General features: G+C 47.6%; 2 protein-coding genes across 5 annotated transcripts in view; one reads left to right on the top strand and one right to left on the bottom strand.

Moving 5' to 3' along the window:
• Positions 1 to 793: 793 nt before the first annotated feature.
• Positions 794 to 20,696, top strand: LOC108496285 (carbohydrate sulfotransferase 9-like). Of its 2 annotated transcripts, XM_017812857.1 has the most exons (3): positions 794 to 902; positions 17,255 to 17,410; positions 18,833 to 20,696. In XM_017812857.1, the coding sequence occupies exons 2-3, from the start codon at positions 17,314 to 17,316 to the stop codon at positions 19,639 to 19,641; spliced, it is 906 nt and encodes a 301-aa protein (XP_017668346.1). In that variant the 5' UTR covers positions 794 to 902; positions 17,255 to 17,313; the 3' UTR covers positions 19,642 to 20,696. The 2 variants fall into 2 exon arrangements, with proteins under 2 accessions (XP_017668346.1, XP_017668345.1); XM_017812856.1 differs by lacking the exon at positions 794 to 902 and having other exon boundaries at positions 17,195 to 17,410.
• Positions 20,697 to 20,822: 126 nt separating this feature from the next.
• XDH (xanthine dehydrogenase) overlaps positions 20,823 to 25,094 on the bottom strand; it is a 53,843-nt gene continuing 49,571 nt past the window's right edge. For all 3 annotated transcript variants that reach the window (XM_017812855.1, XM_017812854.1, XM_017812853.1), the window contains 2 exons: positions 24,912 to 25,079; positions 20,823 to 24,159 (listed from right to left, as the gene is read on the bottom strand). In XM_017812855.1, coding sequence (XP_017668344.1) covers positions 24,109 to 24,159; positions 24,912 to 25,079 — 219 coding nt within the window. In that variant the 3' untranslated portion in view covers positions 20,823 to 24,108. The remainder of the gene's footprint in view (positions 24,160 to 24,911; positions 25,080 to 25,094) is intronic.

Here is a 25,094-nt window from a genome sequence, read left to right on the forward strand (position 1 = left end):
CAAGGATGGAGGTGATTAATCTCTCTGATGCTGATTTCACAGGGACTCCTCCAGCCAAGGGGGACCTCCAAGACATGCCAAGAAATGATTTGCTCCCTAAAAAACCCATCAGTCCCCATACTCCCAAAGCCTGGTCACACCATGACATATTTCTAAATGCCAGTCCAGAGCCCAGGAGCCCATGGAAACGTGCCCTGCATCACTGGCAGTGCACAGTGAGCTCAACTGGGACATCATCCCAGCTCCTCTGCATCGCCCTGCTGCCAAACTGCCTTTAAGAATTTGGTCATGGGTTACACACTCAGAAATTACCTTTTCTCTTCATGGTCCAGAAGCCCAGCTTTCCAGACAAAAGTTTAATTTTTATTTTTAAGCAAAAGAGATTTGCCAGCACAAATTAGGAGATAAACAAACACTTTAGTCAGCAGTCAATGCGACAAACACGATAACCTGGCAGCAGCATTGCACTTCCTTCTTTGCATCGTTCTGTCCAATACAGCTGTTAAGGCAAAAAATAGCTCTGTTGAAAGGATCACCATAATGTTGGGTGACTACAGGGGTGACAGCAATCCACAAAGCACTAGAACAGACACACCAGGGCACAGAAAGGCAAAATAAAAAGAAACACTAGGCAAGGAGCCAATGCTGTTCAACACAACTACCTGGCATATTTGAAATGTAATCTCCTGATCTATATACATAAAGTTCACACACACACAGAGTTTTCAGATACATTTTACTACATTGCATAACACTATTTTCTCTATTTTTAAATCCAAAGACACTTTGGAGGAACACTGTTTTTGAAGAAATTACTTCTGGACATGAACAAGATCTTTATGCTGGAGATGGGCACATCAAAACTGGTACATGAAAAAGAAACAGACAACCCACTGTGACAGGTTTGAATAGCTTTTGTGTATATTCATATAGATATACATGTGTAATTTTACACAAAGACACCTGCACACATTTGGCATGCAGGCACACAGAATTCCATAAGACAATAATTTAGAAATTCCTTTGCCAAGAAGTTGCGTATCATCCCAAATCCCTGGATTACTTCTGCTGAACAACAGCCACTGAATACTGAGCCTGTTCATTTTTTGAAGACATAGGTTTTCTGTTTCCTGATCCAAATACAGAACAAAAACAGGATCATAATTTACCATGGAAGACAATGAAAATCTTATCGTTGTAAATATATGTAGTGAGATAATACAAATCCTGTTCCTTGGTATTTCCCCTCCACCCTCCACTCCTACCACTACTCCTTCCAGCTTTAGGGCCTCTCCCCTGCTTGCATGGAAGATTGACGCCCATCTTAAAGCCATAAATTACTCACAAACAGCTACTGAAAGTAGCAATGACCGTAGGGTAACACTTCCACAAAGCAATAGAGCTTCCTGGCAAGCTGATAAGAGTTTCCTGTTTTGAGTTTTGGGTTGGGTTTTTTTTCCTCTGATAAAAATTTGACTCTCAAAACATCTCAGAAAGGAAGGACCAGCAGATTTTTTTTTCCCTCCTCCCCTAAACATGTTGTGTTGCGAAATTTGTTCTGTTTTGCTGAATGTGAAATGGGGAGCAGGTCCAAGAAACCTGAGCACATCAGCTGAGACAGCAGGTGAGAGAAACACATCAAGCCCTTCACCACTTAGGGATGATGGACTGGTTTCAGTGCACACCTTTAGTCTTACCCTGAACTCTCGCCTCTCAAGTTCTGCATTTTGCACTCTGGCAACACTTGACAGAGCAAGAAAAGCTGAAATCTTCAGGGACATGAGCTTTCCACGTGTGTCACCTGTGCTTGAGGAGAGCCACCAGATGGGTGGCTATTTCTGCTTACGGCCGATCTGCTCTGTGTTACGTGGGGGACCTCAGACACAGGTTTTCATCTGAAGCCCCAAGGTCACCAGTGAGCATTCCTGCACACCCTGTGTTTGTAGCAGCCTGTGGTTGCAGCAGCCCGGGGATTCCTGATGGCCTCCATGGGAAGTCCACTCCTTTCCTCACCTCAGTGCACCTCCTGGACCTGCTGTTCCCGATTACTACAGTCAGACCATAGGTCCTATACCTGGGCCAAAGAGACCGTATCAAATACAGGAGTGCCTCTGCTTTACCCCTTTCCTTTAAGTGCTACCCTGCCCAAGGGGCTTCTGACAGAGGATTCACACACATAACCCCTCCCAGTCCCTACCCAAAGGTGTTCACATGTACCTCTGTTTTCACTGGTCCTACATGCCTCCCTTCTTCAGAGGTAAGAGAAAAATCATTGCACGGGCTTGATTCAACATCAAGTCTGGATATATGATATCCCCCAGAAGCATCAGATTCTCACACAGGATTTTAACATCCCCAGAATCACCTCTCACTGAAAGAGAAATAGCCAGCTAGAAATTTAGTCCACTCCAGAAAGTGAAGTAAAAATAACTTTAAATGCTCCGTGTAGCCCCTTCCCCTGGGAAGGACAAAGGCAGGTCAGAGCCCCCCAGCTTCTCTGGCACAGGAACAGCCTGGACAGTCATGACAGGGATTGCAAGAGGGCAACAGAGCAAGGTGATGCTTTACAAAGCAAAACCTTTTAAGTATAAGCAAGATAATTTTACATGGTGAAGTTCAAAATAGATTGCACCCCCTGGAAAAAGAGCAGCAGATCAGTGTTTTTTTCCAAATCAGACGGGGCACTGTTTCACATCACTTCTCCTTTGAGCTGTATTTCACCACTTCATCTTACAGTAAATGGTAGAAGTGAGAAGTACTTACACAACAGAGCAGAGATCATAGACTTGCATTTTTGTGGGCTTTCAGGCATTCCCTTTTCACTACATGCGAGCCACATGCAGTCATTCACACACAGAGCTGCCCAAAACAATTTAATTGCTTGCCCATATTCACTAGCAAGGCTGACAGTGGCTCTTCACACACACCCACTTCAGTGCACGAGAAGAAAAGCAAAGCAAACAATGCTACAATGTCAAATTTCAAGACATGCAGCTGTCCACGCCAGCCACAAACAGGACAGCAACGGATGCTGCAACTCTACCTTCTCCCAAAATCAAAAAGCCATATTCTAAAAATGACACTGCAGTTGAGACAACAGCCCAGGCGGCTCCCTCCAGCCCTAGACGTTCAAGAGTACGCAAAATCATGACCAAATGCTTTCTCATCATTCACCCTCTCTCTCCTTCCCCAGTTTTCCTACCCGTTTGCCAAAGGCTGTTCCCTCTAGACAACTTGGCTCTCAGCAACAACCCAACACTGTCATTATCCATCCTTTCTAACCTTCCTGTAATTTTGCTATGTAGGAGAAGACCAGCTCAGGTGAAAGAAATTCTACTCTTAAACCCCTGTGCATCTGGCAAGCCAGCCCTCTGCTAACCATCTTAAGGGGTCTGGCTAACTCAGGCTTCTCTGCTCAATTTTTCTAGGATTCCCTCTCCTGATGAAGGCTGTAAATGCCCTCAAGCACTTCTTCCAAACAAACAACCTTTCAAAATATGTTTTGCAGCCAAAGGCTCAGAGTGAAGCTTTGCTTCAAAAAAAAAAAAAAAAAGAAAAAATGAGCCCTTGCATGGTTTTGCTTTAGCACCTCTAAGAAAAGGCAAATTAGAAGAGTTACTGACTAACATTTGTCTAATCACCCTGGGCAGTGCTGGTGGTCGTACCCTCCAGGCATGTGACCCCCCCAGACTCAGCACATGTATTCCATTTCCCCTGTTGAGCGCCAAAACATTCCACTTTCACATTTGGTTTGTAATCTCTGACTGACATTAAATTCTTCTCACCACCTTTTGGAAACTTGCTGCTTTCCTGAGCTGTGTCAGCATTAACGGGCAGTGTTCCCACACTGCTCATCCTCTGAGCCCTAAAACACCTATCCCTAGCCATGAACCAACAGAGTAAGCTGTGGGGGTTCCTTTGCCTCTGCAAGACCAAAGGAGCTGGTTGTAGCTGTGCACAGGGTCTGGACATCTCTCACCCAGCTGGAAACCCTGTTGTGATGCAAAGAGCTCCCACCTGAGCTCAAAACCCCTCCTGCTTTCCATGAACTTTTGAAAGGTACCCTTCCCAGACAGGAGGTAGATTGAACCTATATATACATATACACACACAGAAAATGTCAATGTAGTCAGCCAAGAGATAGGCACATCATGATTCGTTTTATCCAGTGGCTTTTCTGGATACAGTGTAATTGCTTTTTGCAAGCCAAGCAAAAATCCTTTTGCTCCAAGGTTCAACACAGATAAGCCTGAAACGAGCTGCCTGACAGAAAAGCTGACAAGGTGCCACAAGGGCCACCTTGATAGTCCCTGCAGGACTTGTCTCAGTGCCACCCTGCCCACAGAGCTGGTAAAGCTGGTGCAGCTCAGAGGAAAGCCCTGAGTGCAGCTTCAGCTGGCAAAGACCTGAAATGTCGAAGAACAAAAGTGTGGCTTCAAATGGGCTGCATTTGTCATACAAATCACAGTGGTAATGAAAATACTCAGCCACAGCATTGTTTTGGCAGTCACTTTTCAGTGTTGGATGGCGGGAAAGGAAGAGGTTTGGGGATTGTGGCTTAGGGCTTGTTTCTTTACTATGGATCCCAGGGAGCTTTGTAAAGCGATGCTTGAAATCAAGATCAGATGTCCCGGCCCATCCCTTGCAAGGGAGCAGACCCAAAGCTGGCAACTTGGGCAACACAGATCCTCACAATGCATCAGTACATCATGTCATACCACCTGGATGCAGAAATTTTGAACAGAGAAAGGTCTGGACTGAACGTACATCGGGGCAGCTGACAGGGCAGTCAGAAACTGAAGCCTTTGGCTCAGAAATATGTTAAAAAGCCACATGAAGAAGATACAGAGGAATCTCTTCCTGCTTGCCCAGGACACAGACCTTGACCACAGCATTGATCCAAGGGAATTTATTTAAGCCACACTCATAAAATCTGCTGAGAGGAAAAAAGCCCCACAGCAGAGCAAATCCCACCAAGAGCAGCTGGTGACAGCAGACTCCTTCTTGGCGTTCACCATTGATTTCTCAATCCAGTGAACGGTAGGAGCCAGCCATCAGGAGAGAAGCTCGAGGTTTAATTTTAGCCTGCACCCGCAGTGCATATATTTCCCTTTTATTTTTAATCTGAACTTCATGTAAAAATAGAATTTCCTGCTGCCCGATAAGGGATTCCTGTTTTTGCGGCAGGTCTGCCTTCTTGGGAGGCCGGTGCCTATGGGGTTATTGATGGGCTCTTCAAAGCACAGCAGCCCAGCTGAGGGGGTAGGATGGACAGCATTTGGGATTTACATTGTTCCCGCTTGTCTTAGGGGAAAAAAATAAAGCATCTGTGCCCCCCTCCTTCAATGAATCACCACCAAATTTAGCATTTACGGAACTCTGTTTTGGAAAATCTCTATTTGCCTGAATATTTTTAGTAGGGGGGTTTGGGTTTGCATCCTTCCCAGGTAGATCTTTGTCAGTTTGCCGGGCTCCAGGGCGGCGTATCCTGCCTTTTGAGCCTGGTCATCAACCGGGAGATAAATATAAGTGCAGAACAGTCATTCCTCCCACCCTTCCCACTCTCCCATGACACAGCTCCCACATTCCCCCGCACATGTGTACGCACCCTCCCCAACACTGTTCCTGGAGCTGCAGGGAGGAGCAGTGCTCATGGCCTGCATTGAGGGGCTGCCTCCCACCTCTGCCTGTGCTCTGCAGGACACAAGAGTGTCACAATTTCAGAATAGACTGTTTTGAGCTTGAATGCCGATGATTTTCAGTCTCCTGTAATGCAAAAGCATCATGTTCTTATCTATTTCTGCCCTGAGTGGGTACTCACACACCAAAATGTCATTCCAGAGACCCCCAGGGTCACTAGCATCATTTATGAAAAGAAAAATGCTAGCACGGGCTCTGCTGCCCACCACCTCCTACTCTCTTCTTGCCTGCCTTTCTCTGTGACCAGGGAAAAAGTCCCCAAATGCTAAAAGGAGACGTGTCAAGAGGAACATGAAAAGCAATTCATGCATTTGATGGATGCCAAACAGAAGCTTCCCTCAACCCCCAGCAAACAATTCCTCCTGACAAGCAAGCAAAAGGGAGTGAGAGTTTTCCTTGAAAAGAGGAAAAGTGCATGTTTTTTCCTTTTGAGAGTAAGTCTCAGTTCTCTCACTGGGGCTCTGGATATCAAATATGTGGCTCTCAGGACTGAAAGCATCTCTGGCTGCAGCCCGTTCCTGAGACACCCTTTAACATTGCAGGGAGCTGTCAGAGAGGTGTGGGATGGAGAGGCTTCCCTCCCCCTCACACGAGTTTGGACCCAACAGGGCTATTCCCAGGGACTTGACCTCACCATGTGAAGACTCAGGAAGTAAATATGGGCAAGGACAGTGCAGAGAAATGTCTCTTTAGGGTCAGCCTGAGAAATTGTAAATATGGGCAAGGACAGTGCAGAGAAATGTCTCTTTAGGGTCAGCCTGAGAAATACCACTGCTGCTATTGCCCAGGGTGGGGAGAGCAAGGGGGGCAAGAGCTGTCTTCAGCCTGCTGCCACTGGGGAAACTCAAGCCTTCAAAATGGAAGAACATGTCCTCTAACCGTGGGAAGCTTCATGCTGACTCCTCTATGAAACGGCGGAAGAACAACCCGCAGGTCTGACCCAACACACAGACATCTCACCCCAGCTCCCAGGCTCATTGCCACAGAGCCTGCAGCACTTTGGCGTGCGTATGGGCCTTGTTTTCTTCCTAAAAACAATTTGTCCTGGTACAAAAGTTAAAATATTTGGCTTATATAAGACCAAGGGAATGGAAATGTTGCAATACCAGAGAGCCACCACTGCATCATTTTTATTAATCAATCAAAAAAGGAAAAGTAAGCCTTCTAACAAGGCTTTAATAGCTGTTTCTCTTGTGGCAGTGCTCTAGCCTGTGAGTTTGCAGCCCAGCACCCTCAGTGCTGTGATTTGAGGCAAGACTGTGCCTGCCAGGGACCAAGCTCTCTGAATTTATACCAAGAGTATTTATAGAGGCAGCTGGCACTGGCAGCTCTCCGGGGACACCAGAATGGTCTTCCGCAAAGGGGCTGACGGAGAAGCAGTAAGGGAGTGGGAATGTGCTGGAGCAACACCAAACCACCAGCCAAGACTCTAAAAAAGCTTCAGGAGGACCCAAGAGCCAGGTCTCAGGGGCATTTCAGTGCTCTGCTCCAGTTAAACTGCATGGGCTGGGGCAGCACTCCCACGTTGATCCCAGCACTCGGGAGCTGGTGTCATTTTAGAATCATAGAATCATCCTGTTCAAAAAGACCTCCAAGACCATTGAGTTCAACAATTAATCTAACACCGCCAAGCCCACCACTACACCATGTCCCTAAGTGTCACATCTACACAGCATGGATTCTACAGCACCTTTTCACCCCTTCTCTGCTGTCTTGTCTTCCCTCAGAGGCTGAAGCAAGCAATGGATGCCTGCTTGAGGGTGTTTTTCCCAAGGGAGCCACCTCTCCATCACTCATCTTCTGTCTCCTTCTTCATCTTCACCTGGAGAATCAACTGGGGATGCATAACCAGGGTGCAACAACCAGTTGGGGTCACATGCTCTCAGAAGCCAAACCTGTTGCAAGGTCTTATATAAGAGTTATCAGTGGTGCATCTGAAATCTATTTCCAAAGAGCTCCCAAAATGCAATTTGTTCCCACACATCACATTCGGAGGAAATAGGTGTAGGGGAAGATGAAGGCTCATAGAGTCAGGAGGCTGTTTGGGTGAAAGAGTTATGCACCCCTCCTGAACCTTTCCTTGAGGCGCAAAGAGGTCTCTGGTCCTCCATTTAGTGTCTTTCCTGGCTTGTTAGTTCAGAGTTTCATTGCCTGCTTTTGAATTCAGCACACAGGGCAGGTGGAGCACCAGAGCGTGACTTTTAATAGCTGCCACATTTTATGCCCTGCATGAGGTAGCAGAGCTAAAATATTTTGGGCTTTTTCAGACCCAAACTGCCTCAACTCCAGATCTGCTGCTTCTTTAATTGTGTCCGTGTGTGAAATGACGGTGATTTGCTCGTTGGCAAAATTTTTCTCCTGAAGTGATTTTTCAGTGTTTCCAGGCCTTTTCTTTCACAACATCGTGTGTTTGTTCTGCAGAAATGTGGTGCTGCAGGCCACAAGAAGCTGCTTCCCCCATCTCCAAGCAGAGATTTCTCTTGGAAATATTTATATCAAATGGACCTCAGCACCTGCAGGGAGACAAACACGATCCCGCTGAACGATATGGTCACACTTGTTTGAGAACAACCATTTGAAGGGGGGGAAAAATCATATTCAGATCAATGTAATTTTATACTTTATGTTGCTGTGCTGCAATTGCTGCACCCAAAAATGGAGGGGGCAGCACCAAGGAGGAGGTTATGGGCTGGTCATCAAAACCAATGTCCTCCAGGGAGCTGTAGAGGTGGCCAGGAGGGTGGTAGGCAGGGAAGTGATGGGAGATTTTACTATGAGGCAACTCTTCTTGTCAACCAAGATGTACAGATGAAGATATGGATAAATAGAAGTGATGGAAGTGCAGGGCTCTTACATTCCCATCTCCTTGTGTACCCCTAGATGGGTCCATCAAAGCCCTGAGCTCATGGAGAGCAGTTCCCTTGAACTGTATCTGCCATGTAGGCTCCTCAGAGAGAAAGGCAGGGGACTGAGTTTTTTCACACAATGAAAATAGCCAGAGAAATGCCCAATTTACAGATAGTTAGATGAGATTTACTAATAGAAGTATTTACTAATAGAGGAGGAGGCAATTTTTGGCTGCATTTGCCAACTTTGAATGAAGGAGGAAAGCCATTTCCCCTCTTACTTCTTCCAAGAACTCTGGGGAAAAAACAATAGGAAGAGAAGTTTCTCTTTTCTTCACTTTTAGGTAAAAATAACCCCAAGGAAATTTAAAAAAAATAAATTCTGACCAGTGTTGAGATCAAGAAGGAGGATGTTGGACACAGCTGGATTTACAGACTGCAGTGGAGCTCCTGGCACTTTCTCACAGTACCTGCCCTGGGGTGAAACCAGCAGAGCCACCTCAGGAGCTTCTGAGACTCTGTAAATTCCTCTTCTCTGACCTGTTGCAGGGCCATGGGGCCTTGAGGTCACATGTTCTTCCCTCTGCTGGACCTTTCCCTATGAGGCAAGCAGGTAATGCTCTCCACAATTGCGTGATTTGAAAAATAAATTAAAAAAAAAATTTGCAGATTGTTTTTATAACCTTTTTGTGGTGCCTATCATGATGGGCTGCCCAGCTCCTGTGAAAACATCTCAGGTATCCATTTGGTTTGCAGGAGTGGGTCAGCAGGAGGAGATGAAGGCAGAGAATCTCTCGGCTCTTCGCAGCTGGACAGTGACAAGAGGCTCCCACACTCATGAGACCCAGGTTCAGGAAGGTGTCACCAAGGGGGATACTGTATGAGGTGTAGCCCAAATGAACCCTGCACTCACCTGTGCTCAGACAAGGCTCATGTTGAGACAAGTGACTCCATCAGTCAGCTGGACAGGGCTGGACATTGTCCCTCACTGGCCCAGCCCCAGCGTTGCTGCCGGTCCTCTTTGCGGCTGCTAAATCCCATGAGCTGCGGGAAAGTGCGAGGCTCAGAGCCAGCAACAGGTCAGGATGGACAGGCACGACAAGATTTGTGTCCCCCGTGAGGTCAGGCACTTGGTGCCCAGGTTGGGGAAGGTGGGAGCTGAGCAGAACTATCCCAAAGCTCTGCAGCCAAACGCTGGTGCCTCCTGTCTTTCCGCCATGCCGTGAGGGGCTTCACTTCTGGGAAAAACACAGGAAAGCAGAATTTTGGTTTGTGATTCACATCCCACAGACTCCAAAACCAGTTTATTGGATGGGAAGTCCCAGTGTCCACAGCCCTATGTCCCACAGGAGCTGGCAGCAGCATGGAGCTGGCATTGGGGCCCAAGCTCTGCCCTTCCTGTGCATCTGGTCCCAACCTAATGCCACCAACAGAGAAAAGAACAGGCATTTGTGGCCCTGTCATGCCCTCCCCATCTGGACCACAGTGCTCAGGCCATCCCATACATTACACAAGAGGCTTCTGGCAGCCATGCCTGCCTGCAGTCCAGTCCATTTGTCCCACACCATCTCTCCCCAGGAGAAGTTGTAGATGTGTCATTTTCCTTTCACAGGACACAGAGCAGCCTTATCCAAATATAAACAACCTGGGAGTATTTGCCGGCTTATTGTCTGGACAAAAAAGTAAAACAAACAGACCTTAAACCCTTTTCCCCCTGCCACTTCTGGTACAGTAAAACAGTCAGGGCCAGAGACTTCAGAGTTCCCAAAAACATCACTCATCAGAAATAGCAGAAATAGCCAGGTGTGGAGGTAGCCCAAGAGAGCCTTCCTGCCATCTCCTCTAAAAGTCACTCAAAAACCAGAGATCTCTGAATATTTAAAGAGTTGCTGTATGAATAATGGAAACAACCAGCAACCAAGAAAACATGATAGCCTGCAGCATCACGGGGCAGCACTCCCTTGGGAGAGGCTAGGAACAAAGGGCCAGTGTCTGGGTGCACCCTCGAACAAGCTCAGCTCTCCGGGGGCATCAGCAAAAACTAGTCCCTGGATCAAAAGGTGCCTGAGAATCCATTGCCCCATGTCTCACAGACACGTGAGAACTTTCCTCACCTGATCAGGCAACAGCACAAAAAATTATGCAAAAAGGGGAAAATGCTTCTGTAAAGAAAGTAAAAGTGCTTATCCCCTAAAAACAGGGCAGGCACAGGCTGCGAAGCCTGAAGAAGCAGTTCCCATTTCACGGTGAGAGAGCTGAGGCTCAGAAAAAGAGGACCCATGGGAGACACAAGCCTAAGCCCCATGAGATCCCATCTTGCTTTGCCCATGTACTTCCAGCTCATACCTCCCCTTCCCTTTAGGGACTGCAGCAGGGAGATCAAAGTCTGGCTCCAGCAAGCGATGTTTTACATCCAATGTTTTCTTCCCACCATCCTAATGGCTTTCAACACCAACACCTCTTTTTTCAGGAGATTCTGAGATGTTTCAGACACAAATCTCCTGTGCAATGTCCCCGGCAATGCCGCTGCGGCCACTCTAGAAAAAGCCCTCCCATCTCTGTGAAGCTGGGGAACAAGCAGAGCCTTTGTCCTCCTGTCAGTGGGTGGAGAAGTGGCTCCTGAGAACTCTTACAGGATCCCTCTCTTACTCGGGTCCCAAAGGGAAGAGCAGCCCAGAGAGGAGAGGTGTCTGCATGAAATAAAATTCACATTAAAAATGAATGAGAAAGAAAAGGTAAAGAACTAGATTTTCCAAATTCTCACACATCCACTATCTGGTTTGTCTGTGAGCACTTTGGGTTTCTCCCATGTGACACTACTATGTTTAACAGCCAGAGGAAGAGAGAGGAAGGCCAGGAGGAGCTGGGAGGTGCTTGGGACACAAAGCAAGACTGAAATCTGGTCAGAGAAATGCTCAGTGGTAAAAGGCCCTGTGCTGTTCAGGCTACACCACAAAGCTCCATGAGAAACTACTGGAATGGAGGGGATGGCTGCTGATCCCATGGCAGGTGATGGGATGGGGGTGATGGCCACTAGTCCCATGAGCATCCTTCTGCTGCACACATAGATCCAAACACATGCTGGTTTTTTTTCTATGAGATTCCCATTACTACTGCAGAGAGATGATAGCTCTAATCCCCTTAGTTTTTAAGGTGTTGAGGCTCATTGAATCCCCTGGTCCCCCCTCCCCTGAAAACACACATATCCTTAGTAAAGCAGGGAAAGAGGGCTCCTCCAGGCAGGCACATGGCAGAGGGTGCATGGCTGCCTTGTCCTCTCTCCACCACCATTAGGTGTTCAAGTTGATGCAGGCCTGGCTCAGATGATGCGAAATTTAACAGCTTGTGTAGTAATTAAGAAAAACCTCTCAATACAGCATCACTAATTAGACAAATCCTCCCTAAATTACCAGTAGTTCATGGCACCTTGTAAAATCCTTGTGTAATAGCCTTGGAAAACAATGACACTCAGTGCTGGCAGTAAGCCACACAGCTCGATGGCAGTTGCAAAGCACTTTGGATGTTCATGAGCCTTTTTTTTTTTAAAAAAAAAAAAAAGAAAATTAAAAAAAAATCTAAAATGTACGTTTCCCCCAATGACTCTGCTCCGGGGTGTATTAAAAGCAGCACCTTGACTCAGCCTACCACATAAACATCCTGCTGCCCCCGGACAGCCTGATACTGTCTTCCTCCCAGGATGAGGAGCTGAATAAGAAGTGACAATCACAGCTCCTGCCCGCGGGAAAACAGGAAGTGCCAGAGTTGTACAACCACTCCAAACATTGTCTTACCTGCTTCACTCCTTGGGTGCAATGTGAACTTGCTTTTCTTTCCGTTCCCCATTGCATAACTATTTCTGGTCCAGGACTGGCCAGTCCTGGGATGCTGCTGCATGGGGCAGTCTCTGCGGCCTCTGGCTTCTCCCTGCCTGCCCAAAGCCAGTCTGGTGCAGAAGGACAAATGTCCACCTTCCTAACCCACTGCTAACACTGGCAGCTCTGAACGCAAACACTGGAAAAGATGGAGAGGAGCTCAGGGTGCTGGGCAGATTAGCTCACCCACAGCTGCCCACATCTGGCAGGAGCCAGACAGAAGAAAGTCCTAAATCTTCCCCACCAGAAAGCAGCTGAAAATGGGCACTATTGGCTAAATCTCTGAAATGACCAGAAGGGTGAAGGAGCTGATGTTTACAAACATGCTCCAGTTCATGCACCAAAGTGCTAAACCTTGTTCCAGGCAGCCCCTGAGACTAAGGAGGTCCTGTGGGTGGACAATGGGGTATTGCCCCAGTGTCAAAGCAAGCGGGGCAGCCAAGGTTTTCCACAAGCACACAGAGATTAGCTCAGGGAGTCAGGAGATGTGACGGAGAAGAGGCCACTTGCGCCATCCCCATTTTATTCACTAATATGCACTCCCATCCTCAACTCTTAGGTTTGATTTCAAGGAATACCACTCCACTTGGTGCAATGCATCCCCAGCCCAGTAAGCCTTTCAGGACCATCCTTCCAAAAGACAAGAGACTTTCCATGTTAAGGGATGCTCTGGGAGCGGGGCAGCTTGTTCCTCTTCCAAGTGCTCCTATGCCTCTGCTGAGACACGGGCCCAAATTTGCACGCAAAACGTAGACGTCAGTTGCAAGTTTCCAAACAAGAAGAGGGATAAGAAGGTTTCCTCTCTGCTCTTCCTTTACTCGCAGTGTAAAAACATCCCTCGCCAAATGAGGCAGTGTTTGCCATCAATTTGCAAAGTTCACATTCCCACAAGCACAGGCAGGCATGAGGAGGAACAAGGAACAAGGAGGGGGGGGACACCATCGCATCAGTACTCGCGGGTCATGGTCACACAAGACAATACTTTGCAAAATTTGCAAGTGGGAGGAATGTGGGAAGGCTGAAGAGGAGGATGTTTATTAACATATAAGAATATCTCCAAAGGGTTTGTGTCCTATGAGGGAAAAAAAGGGACCCCAAGGCAATGCTGCTTGAGCTATTGATGGGGAAAAATCTGGAAATCCTTATTGAGGCAATCCTACTGCTAGTGTAAAGAGAAAGAGAATAGCTTTTTCTCACTTCGATGGCACTGAGGGTTTTTCTAAATAAGGTGAAGCTTCAAATGAATTCCCTGATTTAATTCCTTTGTATAATTACATTAAACATTAGGATGTGAATTCATTTCCGCACCTGGCTCAGCCTCTGTGCCCAAAAAGGCTGCTGCCTCCCTATAGCATAGAGCAGGAAGCCTTTCAGTTCAAGAATTGCAGTCTCAGTCTTGCTGACTGCTTCCAAGTGGTCAATGGAAGGCAAATTAATGCCCAGTAGTGGGTTTAAATAAGTGTCTACAGACACTTGAGAAAACATTTCAGCACCAAAAAAAAAAAAAATAAATAAAATCCCCGGGGACAAAATAAAAATAAAAAAATAAATCACTGCCTTTTAAATGCAGCAATCTCAGGCATATATGGGAGGTGGCTCCTCATCCACATGGCAATGCCAGCTGCTCAAGGCCCTTGCACTCCCTGGCCCATTAGTGCTGCTGTCAATTAGGAAGAAGTTGGAGACTATCACGTGGGATTAACTCAGGCCTTTGAGAGGTGTTTGGAGGCCCCACAGGGCATCACTGGTGCCTGGCACTTCCTGGCACCGAGAGGGAGTTCAACCTCCAGTTAATGAGTTTATCCAGTTATGCTGTGGAAAATTTGTGTTTGGGGCACAAGCCCCATGGCAGCCCATCAGCTGAAGCAGCCGTGGCAGAGCAGCTACTCCCCACAACCAGCCCCTGGCAGCTCAGGGGCAGTTTCCTCCTGTTTGCAGGTCACAAAGGTACAGCAGACACCATGCCCTCCTCTGAAGAGACCCATACTGGTGTAACTTGGTAAGAGATGTTTCTTTGCAATGCAAACCAAAGGGGGGGTTCCACTATTTTTTCTTCCCCTCAGACAGGCAATGTCTCTCTGCTTTCACCTTATGACTGTAACATAAAAATAAACTGCATTTCTCCCTACCCATTGCAGCTGCACTTTGGCTCGCCGTGGCTGCGGCTGGGACAGTCCCTGCTGAAACACTGTATTTCAATGCAGGAAGGCGCATGCTGCTGCCACCTGCTTAACCAAGAGAACTTGCAGAGCTCCTTCCGCCCTTTTATTTGTTAACCTCACTGCAGACCATTGAGAAAAAGGGCCTCCTTGCACTGGAGCTGGGTCTGCTGGCAGCTGGACCGGCTCCTGTTGTTCAGGTTTGTGGCCAGGCCACGGATGCTGCTGCCCAAGAGCAGCTTTGGGAGCTTCTGAGGACCAGTTTGGTCACTCAGAGCAGGGAAGGTGCACAGCACCTCTCAGTTGGACTCAGTAACTGTTGAACTTGATGATCTTAGAGGTCTTTTCCAATCTAAAATGGTTCTATGCTTTCCATGCCTGCTAACCCGAGCTGGGGAAAGAGCAGGGTGTGCTGCCTTGTACAGAGCCCTGCTCTGCAGCCATTTGCTGATAATCATGCAACCCTCATGGTCTGTGCTTGTCAGCACTACAGTAACACAAACCTACTTATTTTCAGGTAATATTTATCCCTTTCTCAAGCACCCTCCTGCCCTAAGATCCATCAAGGTGGGAGGAGCAAGATTAGCACTGCAGCTCAAAGAAAAGTGTGTGCCTTCTGCTGGGAGGGGAAGCAGAGTGTGGCCATTCACGCCTGCCCCCACACATCCCAGCCTCTGGCTGTACCTGGCTTGTTCTGGATTTGGTAGGGAGCAGGTTACAGGGACACATTCAGCAGGGCATGCCACAAGACCTGACCTCCCAGCACAGAGATCCCATGACCTGGAGGGAGTACGTCCTACTCGCTGTAAAAAAGATGTCACTGCATCTGTGAGTTAAGTAGTAGCTGTTATCTGGTTTATCAAACATGGAGACATCTGCAACTGTCAGCTGGGGCATCAAAGCCATCTCATTCCACGTGCCAGCTGTGGGATTGCCATGTGAGTGCCTGGCATGTGCTGGGCACATGATTGCCATATGATTAGCGTGTGACTGGCACCTGACCAGCACATGATCAATGTATGATCTGCATGTGATGGGCGCATGATTGATGCGGGATGGGCACACAACTGGTGATGCTGAACGGGCATGTGCCAGGAGTGTTCCAACACAACTGAAATTCTCTATCTTTTTTTTTTTTAATAGCTATATCTAAGTGTATTGATCTAGTTTGCTCATGAGAACATTGTGCTAATCAATAACAAGGCTTTACTAAAGATATGCAACATATGAGGGACAAGGAGCAGTTCTACCATGAAAAGCATTTCACAGCCTTTTCCAGAGGTCCAGCAGCTTTCCCAAGGCTCGAAGGAGACCAAGGAGGCTTTTGGAGACACAAGTGTGAAGCTGTGAAGTTCATTCTCTAAACCGTAGTGAGGAAGCATTGAGAGAGAGAGCCCAACTCAATCGCCGCCATCAGAGATGTGCAGGGGTTCCTCGGGCATAGAGCACCCTCTGGTGGGAAAGCCATGGTTGTCCAAACGAGAGCAAAGCCACCCGTGGCACAAGACTGGGCTCTGTCAAGTCCTCCTGGGAGGTGGGTTTCCATCGCACGGGGTTGCTTCACTGGCAGACCCCCTGTGCAACACAGCCCTTGTGCCCATGCCCGCTGAGCACTGCCTGGCTCAGTTCCCTGCCCTGGTCGGCGTGCCCAGTGTGCCAGCTTGCTCTCCTCGAGCTTTGAGGCGGTGATCCCGTCTCCTTCGGTCCCTACAATTCCCTGCAACTGCAGGGTCTGGCGGCCAGACCGCATCCTTGCCATGCGCCAGCCCATGGCCTGACTGCCCGAGGGATGCTGCTGGTGGCAGGTGGCAACTCTCACCACAAAAAGGCAATTTGTAAGCAATCAGTTTTGAAGCCTTTGTGGCTGTGTTAAGTGCGGGGCTGGGTGGGAGGAGGTCACACTCCCCTGGCTGCTGCAGTCCCCTTTGCTGCCTTCTCCATGGTTCTCGCCCCCATCAGGCTGCAGCTCCTTTGAGAAGGGGGAGAGCAGCATGTCTGCCTGCCTGCGTGGGATCACACCCCCTTTTTGGTATAACGGGGCCTCCACACTGCGTGGTGTTTAGGGCTGCTCTCACAAAACAAGCAGCAGTCATAAATTTTAAGCAGCCCCCAGTAAAAAGGACACAGGCAGCAGTTCAGTACTTCAAATCCCTGGTTAGTCATGGACCCGCCACGTCGCTGGATGTGCCCTGTCACATCACTTCCCATCACAGTTTCTACCTTAAAAGTCCCTCCCAGCACCACAGGGGCAGGACCCATGGCCCAACACTTGCTTGCTCAGCCCCAGTCCCAGGACACACTGCTCCCCACAGCAGCATTCCTCTGAGTAGTACCTCACTGGGTGCCAAAGTCAGCAGAGAACAAGGTGGATCAGGGTACCCAGGACATCTTGCCCCACCTGGCTCTGCAGAACCCTGCACAGGATTGGGGATGCAGGGCTCGTTTCTCACAGGGATCGCTGTCATCTGGCATAGCCAAGTGCTGAGGGTGGCACGAACATTGAACAAAAAGGCAGATTTTGCCTCAAAAGCTCATGTTGTAAACATAGGGCAGGAGGCACCTTTTGTGACTCAGGCTATTTCCCTGCCCTGAGCCAAGCTGCTGCCAAACAGTACTTTAACCCAGCTCTGGGTGTGTTTAAATAAACACAGGAGGTTCCCCAACACACTTCTTTCAGGTCCCCACCTGCTCACTAGCACAGTGTTCAACAGCCAGCGCTACCACAGCACCCCAGAAATGCGTTTCCTTCCCCGCCTTGTCGTCTCAGCTGCCCTGGGCATTGCTGCTTTCCTGAGCTGGAGGCTGCTGTGGACTCCGGCTAATGGCCAAGGAGGTAAGGCCTGGGCACCGTGTGGGTTCTGCGTATCTGGAAGCATTTCTGTGCCATGGGGGAAATAACCTGGAGCTTCTTTTGGAGGTTCTTGGTGGGCAAATGCCTACAGGACATAAAACACTTTGCACAGTGTTTGTGGAGAAAGCACTTACTGTGGAGCCCTGCAGCTTTATGTCCTTAGTGGGGTCACTGATCTCAGGGGAAAACAGGTGTCAGGCTGCTGGAGATAACTACCAAAAACTTTGCTGGGAAGGGCAAAACGCTTTTGGGAAGGCAGGAAGGAGCAGGAGCAGGGACTTCTGTGACTATTGCATTTCATGCCTAAAAAATGCATCCCTCTCCTTCAGTCCCCATCATTCCAGGGCAAAGTCATTACTAGATTTTGCAGACATTGTCATTCTGGGGCTGGACAACTCAAAGAGCAGCCCAGGTTAGCTGCAGGCACCAGCCACGTTTCTTCCTGTGTTCCTGGTGTCCTTTGCCTAATTTTAACTGTGCTTCTCTTCCCAGTACAACAGCCTCCCCAAATCAGTGGGAAATATTTAACTTCCCAAGGACCCAGGAGAAACCACCAAACTAAGTGTCTCCCCAGGGCTGCCAAATGCCTGCACTGAGCAGATGAGGCAGATGTGCTGCTGCTAAAAAGATAAAGTAACAAGGCAGGCATTAATCTTCCGCATTCTAACCCACTATGGCCTCTTCACATCAAAAATAAGAAGATAAAAGGAAAGAACAAAGCTGAAATCTGAGAAATTAAGCTGACTCTCATAAAGGCTTTGTATTTGCTTTTGCCTTTTATATTTGCGTTGTTGTTGTCTCACTTCTATTTGCCTTTTGCTTTTTATTTGCTTTTGCCTTTTTATCTACAAGAGAAAAATTTACATATGGAAGTGATGCAAGAAGTTACGTCATTTGGATCCCTAAATCACTCCAAGCCATTAAGAATCATCCCTTGCTTTCAAATATATTTGGTAGCTGATGTTAACATATTAACAGACACAAAAGAGTTTGCAGGACATCATGTATTTGTCAGTCTCTCAGAATATTTCTGACTCTTTGGTAAACTCACCTCAGCTATGATCATTTGAAAGCAAGGACATAGAACGAAAAATTATGATTTAGTGGAGAATGGGCCCTTGACACCAAGTTATGGTCAAGATTAGTCCTCAGACATGGCGATTTGGGGAAAGTGGGGTCTGGATGTACATAATTTCACATGTTCATGGAGACAGAAACCCACATCCCAGCAGAGCCAAGCTCTTTGCCAGGTAGGGCTTATCTCCCCTCTCCTACCCATCTTCTTTGCCACAGTGAAATAACTGGAAAAAATAGTGCCACAGCATCCTGTGCTGGGGGGGCTGACTCAGGGCAGAGGTCCATTATGGGCTTTCCTCACCCCCATCTTCACATGGTATTTCCCAGGTGACCTGGCCCCCAAGGCAGAGGAGGGCTTCACTTTGACACTGGACACCTTCCTTCACGTTCAGCAGCTCAGGAAGAAGAGACTGAGAGCTTTCTGCAGCCAATCACGCAAAGTAACCACGCTGCCGAGGAGCCAGCAGGAGAGAGCTTACCTGCTCTCAAATCTGAGGGTAAGCACCAAGCTGGACTTCCTCTACTGCCAAGTGCCATCAATGGGAATTGAGGAATGGCAGCAGCTTTTGGAGAAGCTAGAGAAGAAAAACATGACTCTCCCAGTGTTGCTTCCCTACCATTGGCGTCACACTAAGGAGACACAGCTGAGCAGGTTCAACCAGACAGAGATAGAGGCCATGTTAGGGTCTTACACCAAAGTGCTGTTTGTCAGGGACCCTTTCCACAGGCTGATTGCCACATTCCTGCAAGGCATGGGCAGCAGCCCATCCTTCAGCAGCTTTGTTCAGGATGTTTTAGCCAGTGGAACACACAACACCAGTGTGGCCTGGAAACCACTCGTCAGCGTCTGCCTGCCCTGTCTCATCCAGTACGACTACGTGGTAATGTTTGGCTTCCACGAGCAGGAGCTGGGCCACCTGCTACGGCGGGCTGGGCTGTCTGTGGACAGCCTCCTCCCCAAGTTCACCGACGCCCAAGTGCTGTGGACCTACAGGTGGTTATCAGAGCAGATGTTCAGTGAGCTGTCTGCCCAACAGAAGAAGAAACTTTCTCGCTTCTACCGCTGGGACCTTTCTGCTTTCCCATTTTCTAGCAGTTTTCTGTCAGACTCCCTCAGCACTCCAGAGACCTGGTAGAAACAGCCCATCTGGAGGGACTGTTTCAGAGAGCATTAATCCAAAAGGAAGCACTTCAAGATACTGACAGGCCTTTGCTTCGCAGCTGCCTGCAGCGTAGTTGTCCAAGTCACAGCTCCAAAAGGTACGTCAGAGAGCTGAGACAGACCACTGCCAGGGACAGGATATCAAGGCTCTTCATGTGGTTGAATTGTATTTAAACACGACAAGAGCAGGCACTAGGGAAACTTGTGGCACTAGGCTTGGAAAACTGCATGAACTGAACAGTGGAGCAGCTCTCAGCAAACCCAGCATCTTGGGTTAGAGTGGATCGGACCTGCTGCAAACCACAGCAGCATCACACACGCTATCCCTGCACTGACATTTGGTATTTTGGGCTCCCTTTTGGGCCAAGAGGTTTGACAATGGCTTCTTTGTGATAAGTCTCCCCACGCAGATACAAGAAGTGTTCCCAAAGGAGCACGTCATCCGGAGTCTCCTTCTCCCTACTCTGCTTAAGTAGGTGAGATAGGACACAGGGTGGTACACCCTCCTGGAGAATCACTGGTGATGTTCCCAATCTTTTCATGCTCACAAAAGATCAGGCCTGGCCCATCATTTAGTCTTATCTGTTCTGTGTGAACTGTTACTGTTTTACAATCTCACATCTCCTATGTGTTTAGGCTCAAGAGGGCCTTGAGGATGGCACATGATGCTTGCTCCATTCACAAGTTTTGAGTTTGGCTCCCCCTGTTACAGGGCAGACTCAAATGGGCCAAGCCCAACACTGAGACAAAGATAGTTCACTCTGCACCAGGTACCAGCCACACCATGCAGAAAAAACACCTTCCAAATTGTCTCAGCAGCTGATGGGCCCTGTGGAGGTGGCTAGAAGCATCAGGATGCATCACTGTGCTGCTGTGGAAAACAGTGGGGCTACTGTAAGCTCCTGCTGGCAGAGAAGCACAAGGACTGACTCTGCTTTCGTGCGGACTTGGCTGCCAGTGTGGCCAGATGGAGGCCCAGGCTCTCCAGCTGGCTCATCTGTTTCATCTGGCTGAGTAGCCTGGAGCAACCACCCGCCTTCTCCCAGCCTTAGTCACTGAGCTGATCTGACTCATGGAAGGCTCCATGTTTGCCAAACACCAAGGATGAGCTGAAGTTGTCCAGCTTTCAAAACATGGCAGACTTTTACCATAGCATACTGGTCTCCAGAATATTTAGCAGCTTTATTTTGCACTGTTGTGACATTCACAGAGAATTCCTCATACATTCATGTAACGAGGACACCAATTTGACAATGCTCATTAAAGAATGATAGTGAAAACTATTGATTAGAACTGACCTAAAACAGTTACCAGAAACTTGCCCTCCCTCTCACACCTCTCACAATAGCACTAAGACATCAGATCAGCAGACCTCCTTTCATCCTCCCACAAAATCTCCAGCTACAACAATTACAAGTGCTGATACTCTGCGCAGTACTTTACAGTCTAGCAAGATGGCATAGTTCCTCTTCTGAATACACAGTTCTGGGAAGGAGAGAAGCAGCAAATTTCCAATTATATGTAATTAAATTAGAGTCTTGCATCCATGCTGTATTTCACCAGAAAGTACTAGAAAAGGAACATTTTTCTCTTCGTAAGTAGCTTTCCCTTCAGCGACTATGAGCTGAAATCCCACGCAGTGAGACGTGTGTGAAGAGATGTGACACAGCATCTGGCAGAGGACAGGGCCCTGCGCTCACGGCAGGAAGGCTGCTCTCCAACAGCTTTGTAGTGCAGAGCACACCTTAATTTGGGGATCCTATAGCAATACCTTCTCTTCCTGCCAGGCCTCTACAGCACATCCCAGTCCTTTCCTAAGTTCCAGAGAAAAGCAATGTATGAAATGTTAAGACATTTAGAGGTGACATGAAAATCTCAGCTTCATGTTCCTTAGAGTCCCACAGCACAGCCAGGTGCTACAATGATCTCTCTGTAAATTCCTATTAGCATCCAAGCTTCCCTTTTCCCTACACCCTCAAAACCAGTTTCTGTAATTACTTTGCAACCCTGATTTTATACCATCGCCCTCCCCAGGTGTTTGATATAAATTACATTCAACTCCAGTGCACCCCAAAAAGAAGGGGTTTCCTCTCTCCATCAGATTGTTGCTGGGCAAGGGTAACAAAAGGGCTCTGAACTGGGGTGGGCTTGAGGGCAAGGACTGGTGCCTGGGAAAGAGTGGCTCACTGGTGCAGCAGGAAAACAGCGGCTCTACAGTCCAAGATCTGCACTGAACAGCCTGCTCTGACCACTGCCTGTACACAGAACTTGGCAAATACAATTGCAACTAACTCACAAAGCAAATTGCAAAAGAAATACATCTAATCTAAAAAAAATTTACCTGACCAGGCAGCCACTGTGACTATGTGAGACACCACAAACCCTTTTTGAAATGATGAAAAAGGTGCTTCCAGAACCACAGGGAACAAAGAGCACTTATCCTGCTAGTGACATCCCGACATGTCCCAGGGCCCCCAAAGGCAGCAGGCCTCCCGTGAACACTGGCAGCTTTCCCCTGAGGTGACACTTGAAGCTCCTCAATATCACACTCTGCCTGTGTCTGCCCATGCTCTGCATTAACACACATTACTTTCCCTTTGTATTTATCATCAGCCTGGTCTGAATGAGCATGTCCAGCGATCCCATGAGGTGGAAGTCCCAGGAACAGTGCTGATACCAATCTACCTTACAGACTTTGTGTTTTGTATCCCTTCATGGACATCCAAGAATGTGGATACACAGGCTCCAATAGCCATTATTGAAGACAAATTATCATATTTTCTTCTCTAAATGGTTTTTTTCATATTGTCAACTTTCAGGAGAAAACAAAAACATGTTCTTGCCCAGTACCTCAGAGTTTAAGAAACACCAATATTGTATTTCAATTAATAAAACAATTACATAGCAAGCCCAACTGGCACAAAATACTTTCTGCAACTCGCATGTACAAATTCTCTTCTTCTAAATGGTAGAACCATTGTATTTTAAGCTGAGAAATAAATCTACATATTTCCAAGCAATGTACCCTGGAGTGCTTAAACAAAATATTTCACACTGAGCATACTTTATCCAGTCCTAAGATAGAGGCCAATTTTAAGTAGTTTGCATGTAAGCAAAATTTTATAGAAGGCAATGGAGTTACACCCTCTTGCACCACATTTTTTTGATGGCCCTAGGAGTGCAAAAATAGAAAAAGGACATTTTCATAAAGCTGTGGGCCAGAGAAACATAACAGTTTGCAAATGATGAGCAATTACAAGTACATGGCTGACATCATCTAGGGATAACATGATGCTACAGTGTTAAATCTGACAGTGACAAAACCTGTCAAGAGGGATGCCCAGCACTAAATCCAACACAAAAAATATATTCAACCCAGATGACACCGGGTCATCACATAGTCAGCACACTTTTCAGACAAGCAGTCCCTGTAGCAAAAGGTAGCCATTGTCTTACATTCAGCAAAACTAAGAGTTCTCTTGAAAAGAAGGCAAGGCCATAGCATGACAGCAAGGGATTGACCCTAGAAGGCACCCAGAGTCAGCTAATCCCCAGCTGTGTCCATCCTCCTTGTGTCCTTTGCTTAGGCTGGTACAAATTTCCTTGGGAACAATGATGAGCAACTTTCTCTGTTACTCCAAGGTAGCTGATCTCCTTTACTATTTAAAATATGGGGAAAGATATGGAGGTGTGGGACAGGAAAAGGATGTGTCAAACAAAGTAGCATCTTGATGGAAGTCCTCTTGGTATATCTAGTTTTTATCTTTAATCAGACAAGACAAGGTAGCAGTTGAACTAAGATCTCATTAAAGCACTGGTGCAGACACAACAACAGTCATTTAATTTGGGATGAATCAGTTATTGGTCACATTTTAGTGTTTTCCTCTGAAACACTTCTGTTACACAGGAAAGACGACCTCTGTTAGCTAACATTAAAAGTCCTCCTCATCTTCCTCTGGCTTTTTGTGCAGAGGGGACACAGTAGAGTCCAGCCCTCAGTGCCTCTTAGGCCTTCCCCCATCTCAGTGAGAGGACTGTATGTCTGGGCTCAACACATAAAGTCCTTCTTGCCATAGCATAACTAAGTGGTCCATCTTTCCCCACAGTAGGAAAAAAAAGAAACAACCACCCTGCCATTTCACACTGGCTGATAATAAATGTCATTGCAGCAATTTTATATGAAACCTGTAAGATTTTTCAATTACACCTGGATAACATCACTTTCCACTTCATCTTCATTTGAATTTACATTGCAGCTATAATCTGGCAGCAATTCCTTCTCCTAGAGAAAACAGTGATTGGACAATTAAATGTGAAAGCTCCATGAATCCCTGGGTGAGCCACATGAACACAGGTATTTTTTTCTCCATTATAGTCCTTCTGCCTTGTGGTTCCTCTGGTGTAAGCTCAGTTTCAGCAGTTTGCTCCCCAGACTTTCCTTTTACACACGCACAGACCATGGCTTAAAGGTCCCTGGCTCAGCAGAAGGGCACTGTAAAGAGAAAAGAATAATTGGGTTGATAACAAATGAGGATCCTGGCCAGGGTTTGGCATGTTCCTTTTGAGGTGGGTGACTTTGTGCTGGTGAAGATATGAGCTCCTGTCCCAGTTTTTCAAAACACGGAGATGTCTGTCTCATGGCACTTCCGTTGGAGGCTGGGCCTGGCTCTAGCTGAAGGCCTAATGGTCAGCTCCTGCAGAGACCTGTGACAGCACTGTGACTGAGAAGCCCATGAAGAGACATGGCAGGGTCAACTTGTGAACTCCTTCAGATCAAGCTCACAGCCCCTAGGGAGAGTCCTGTGGCCATGACATTCAGGAGAAGGGTGTATTTTCAGTAACACTTTCCTCTCCCTCCTTCCCTGAAAGACACCCCTAGATCACAGAGTGGCCCTAACCATGTCAGCGGAGAGAGATGATAGTCAGGAGCATCAGGACAAGCAGTCAGTGATTTGTTCTACAGACAACACTTGGAGGATGGAGGGATGGACTGCAACTCCAATGACAGTGTGCAGCAGCCCTTCCTGCAATGGGAGCCCAGCAATGCTGGTCTTTGGATTTGTCTCTCAGTTGGCAGCATGTTAAATGAAGGATAATAACCATGAAATAAAAACAATCTGCTTAAGCAGGGACACAGCCTCCCCATCCTGGCCTAATCCCAGCCTTGGGCTGCTGTGACTACCACACACACTCCACGTGGGGTAGGCTGGCTAAGGAGCAGACTATGGAACCAGAGGCTGTTACCATTTTGGTGAAGATGTCCACACATGCATTGCGGATCCTCTCTGGGGTGGCAGGGCTGTCCAGCCTGAACGGCTCAGTCAGGCCAGAGTCCTTCCTCGCTGCGTAGATGGCATCTTTAATGGCATAAAACACCGAGGCAGACAGGAACAGAGGTGGTTCTCCCACAGCCTAGAAGACCACAAG

This window comes from Lepidothrix coronata, unplaced genomic scaffold, assembly GCF_001604755.1.
Source record: "Lepidothrix coronata isolate B3197 unplaced genomic scaffold, Lepidothrix_coronata-1.0 Scaffold38, whole genome shotgun sequence".
NCBI lineage: Eukaryota > Metazoa > Chordata > Aves > Passeriformes > Pipridae > Lepidothrix > Lepidothrix coronata.

Coding starts and splice junctions, on each gene's coding strand:
- LOC108496285 (XM_017812857.1), top strand. CDS start 17,314: ATGCGTTTCCTTCCCCGCCTTGTCGTCTCAGCTGCCCTGGGCATTGCT. Junction 17,411..18,832: donor TCCGGCTAATGGCCAAGGAG/GTAAGGCCTGGG, acceptor GGTATTTCCCAG/GTGACCTGGCCCCCAAGGCA.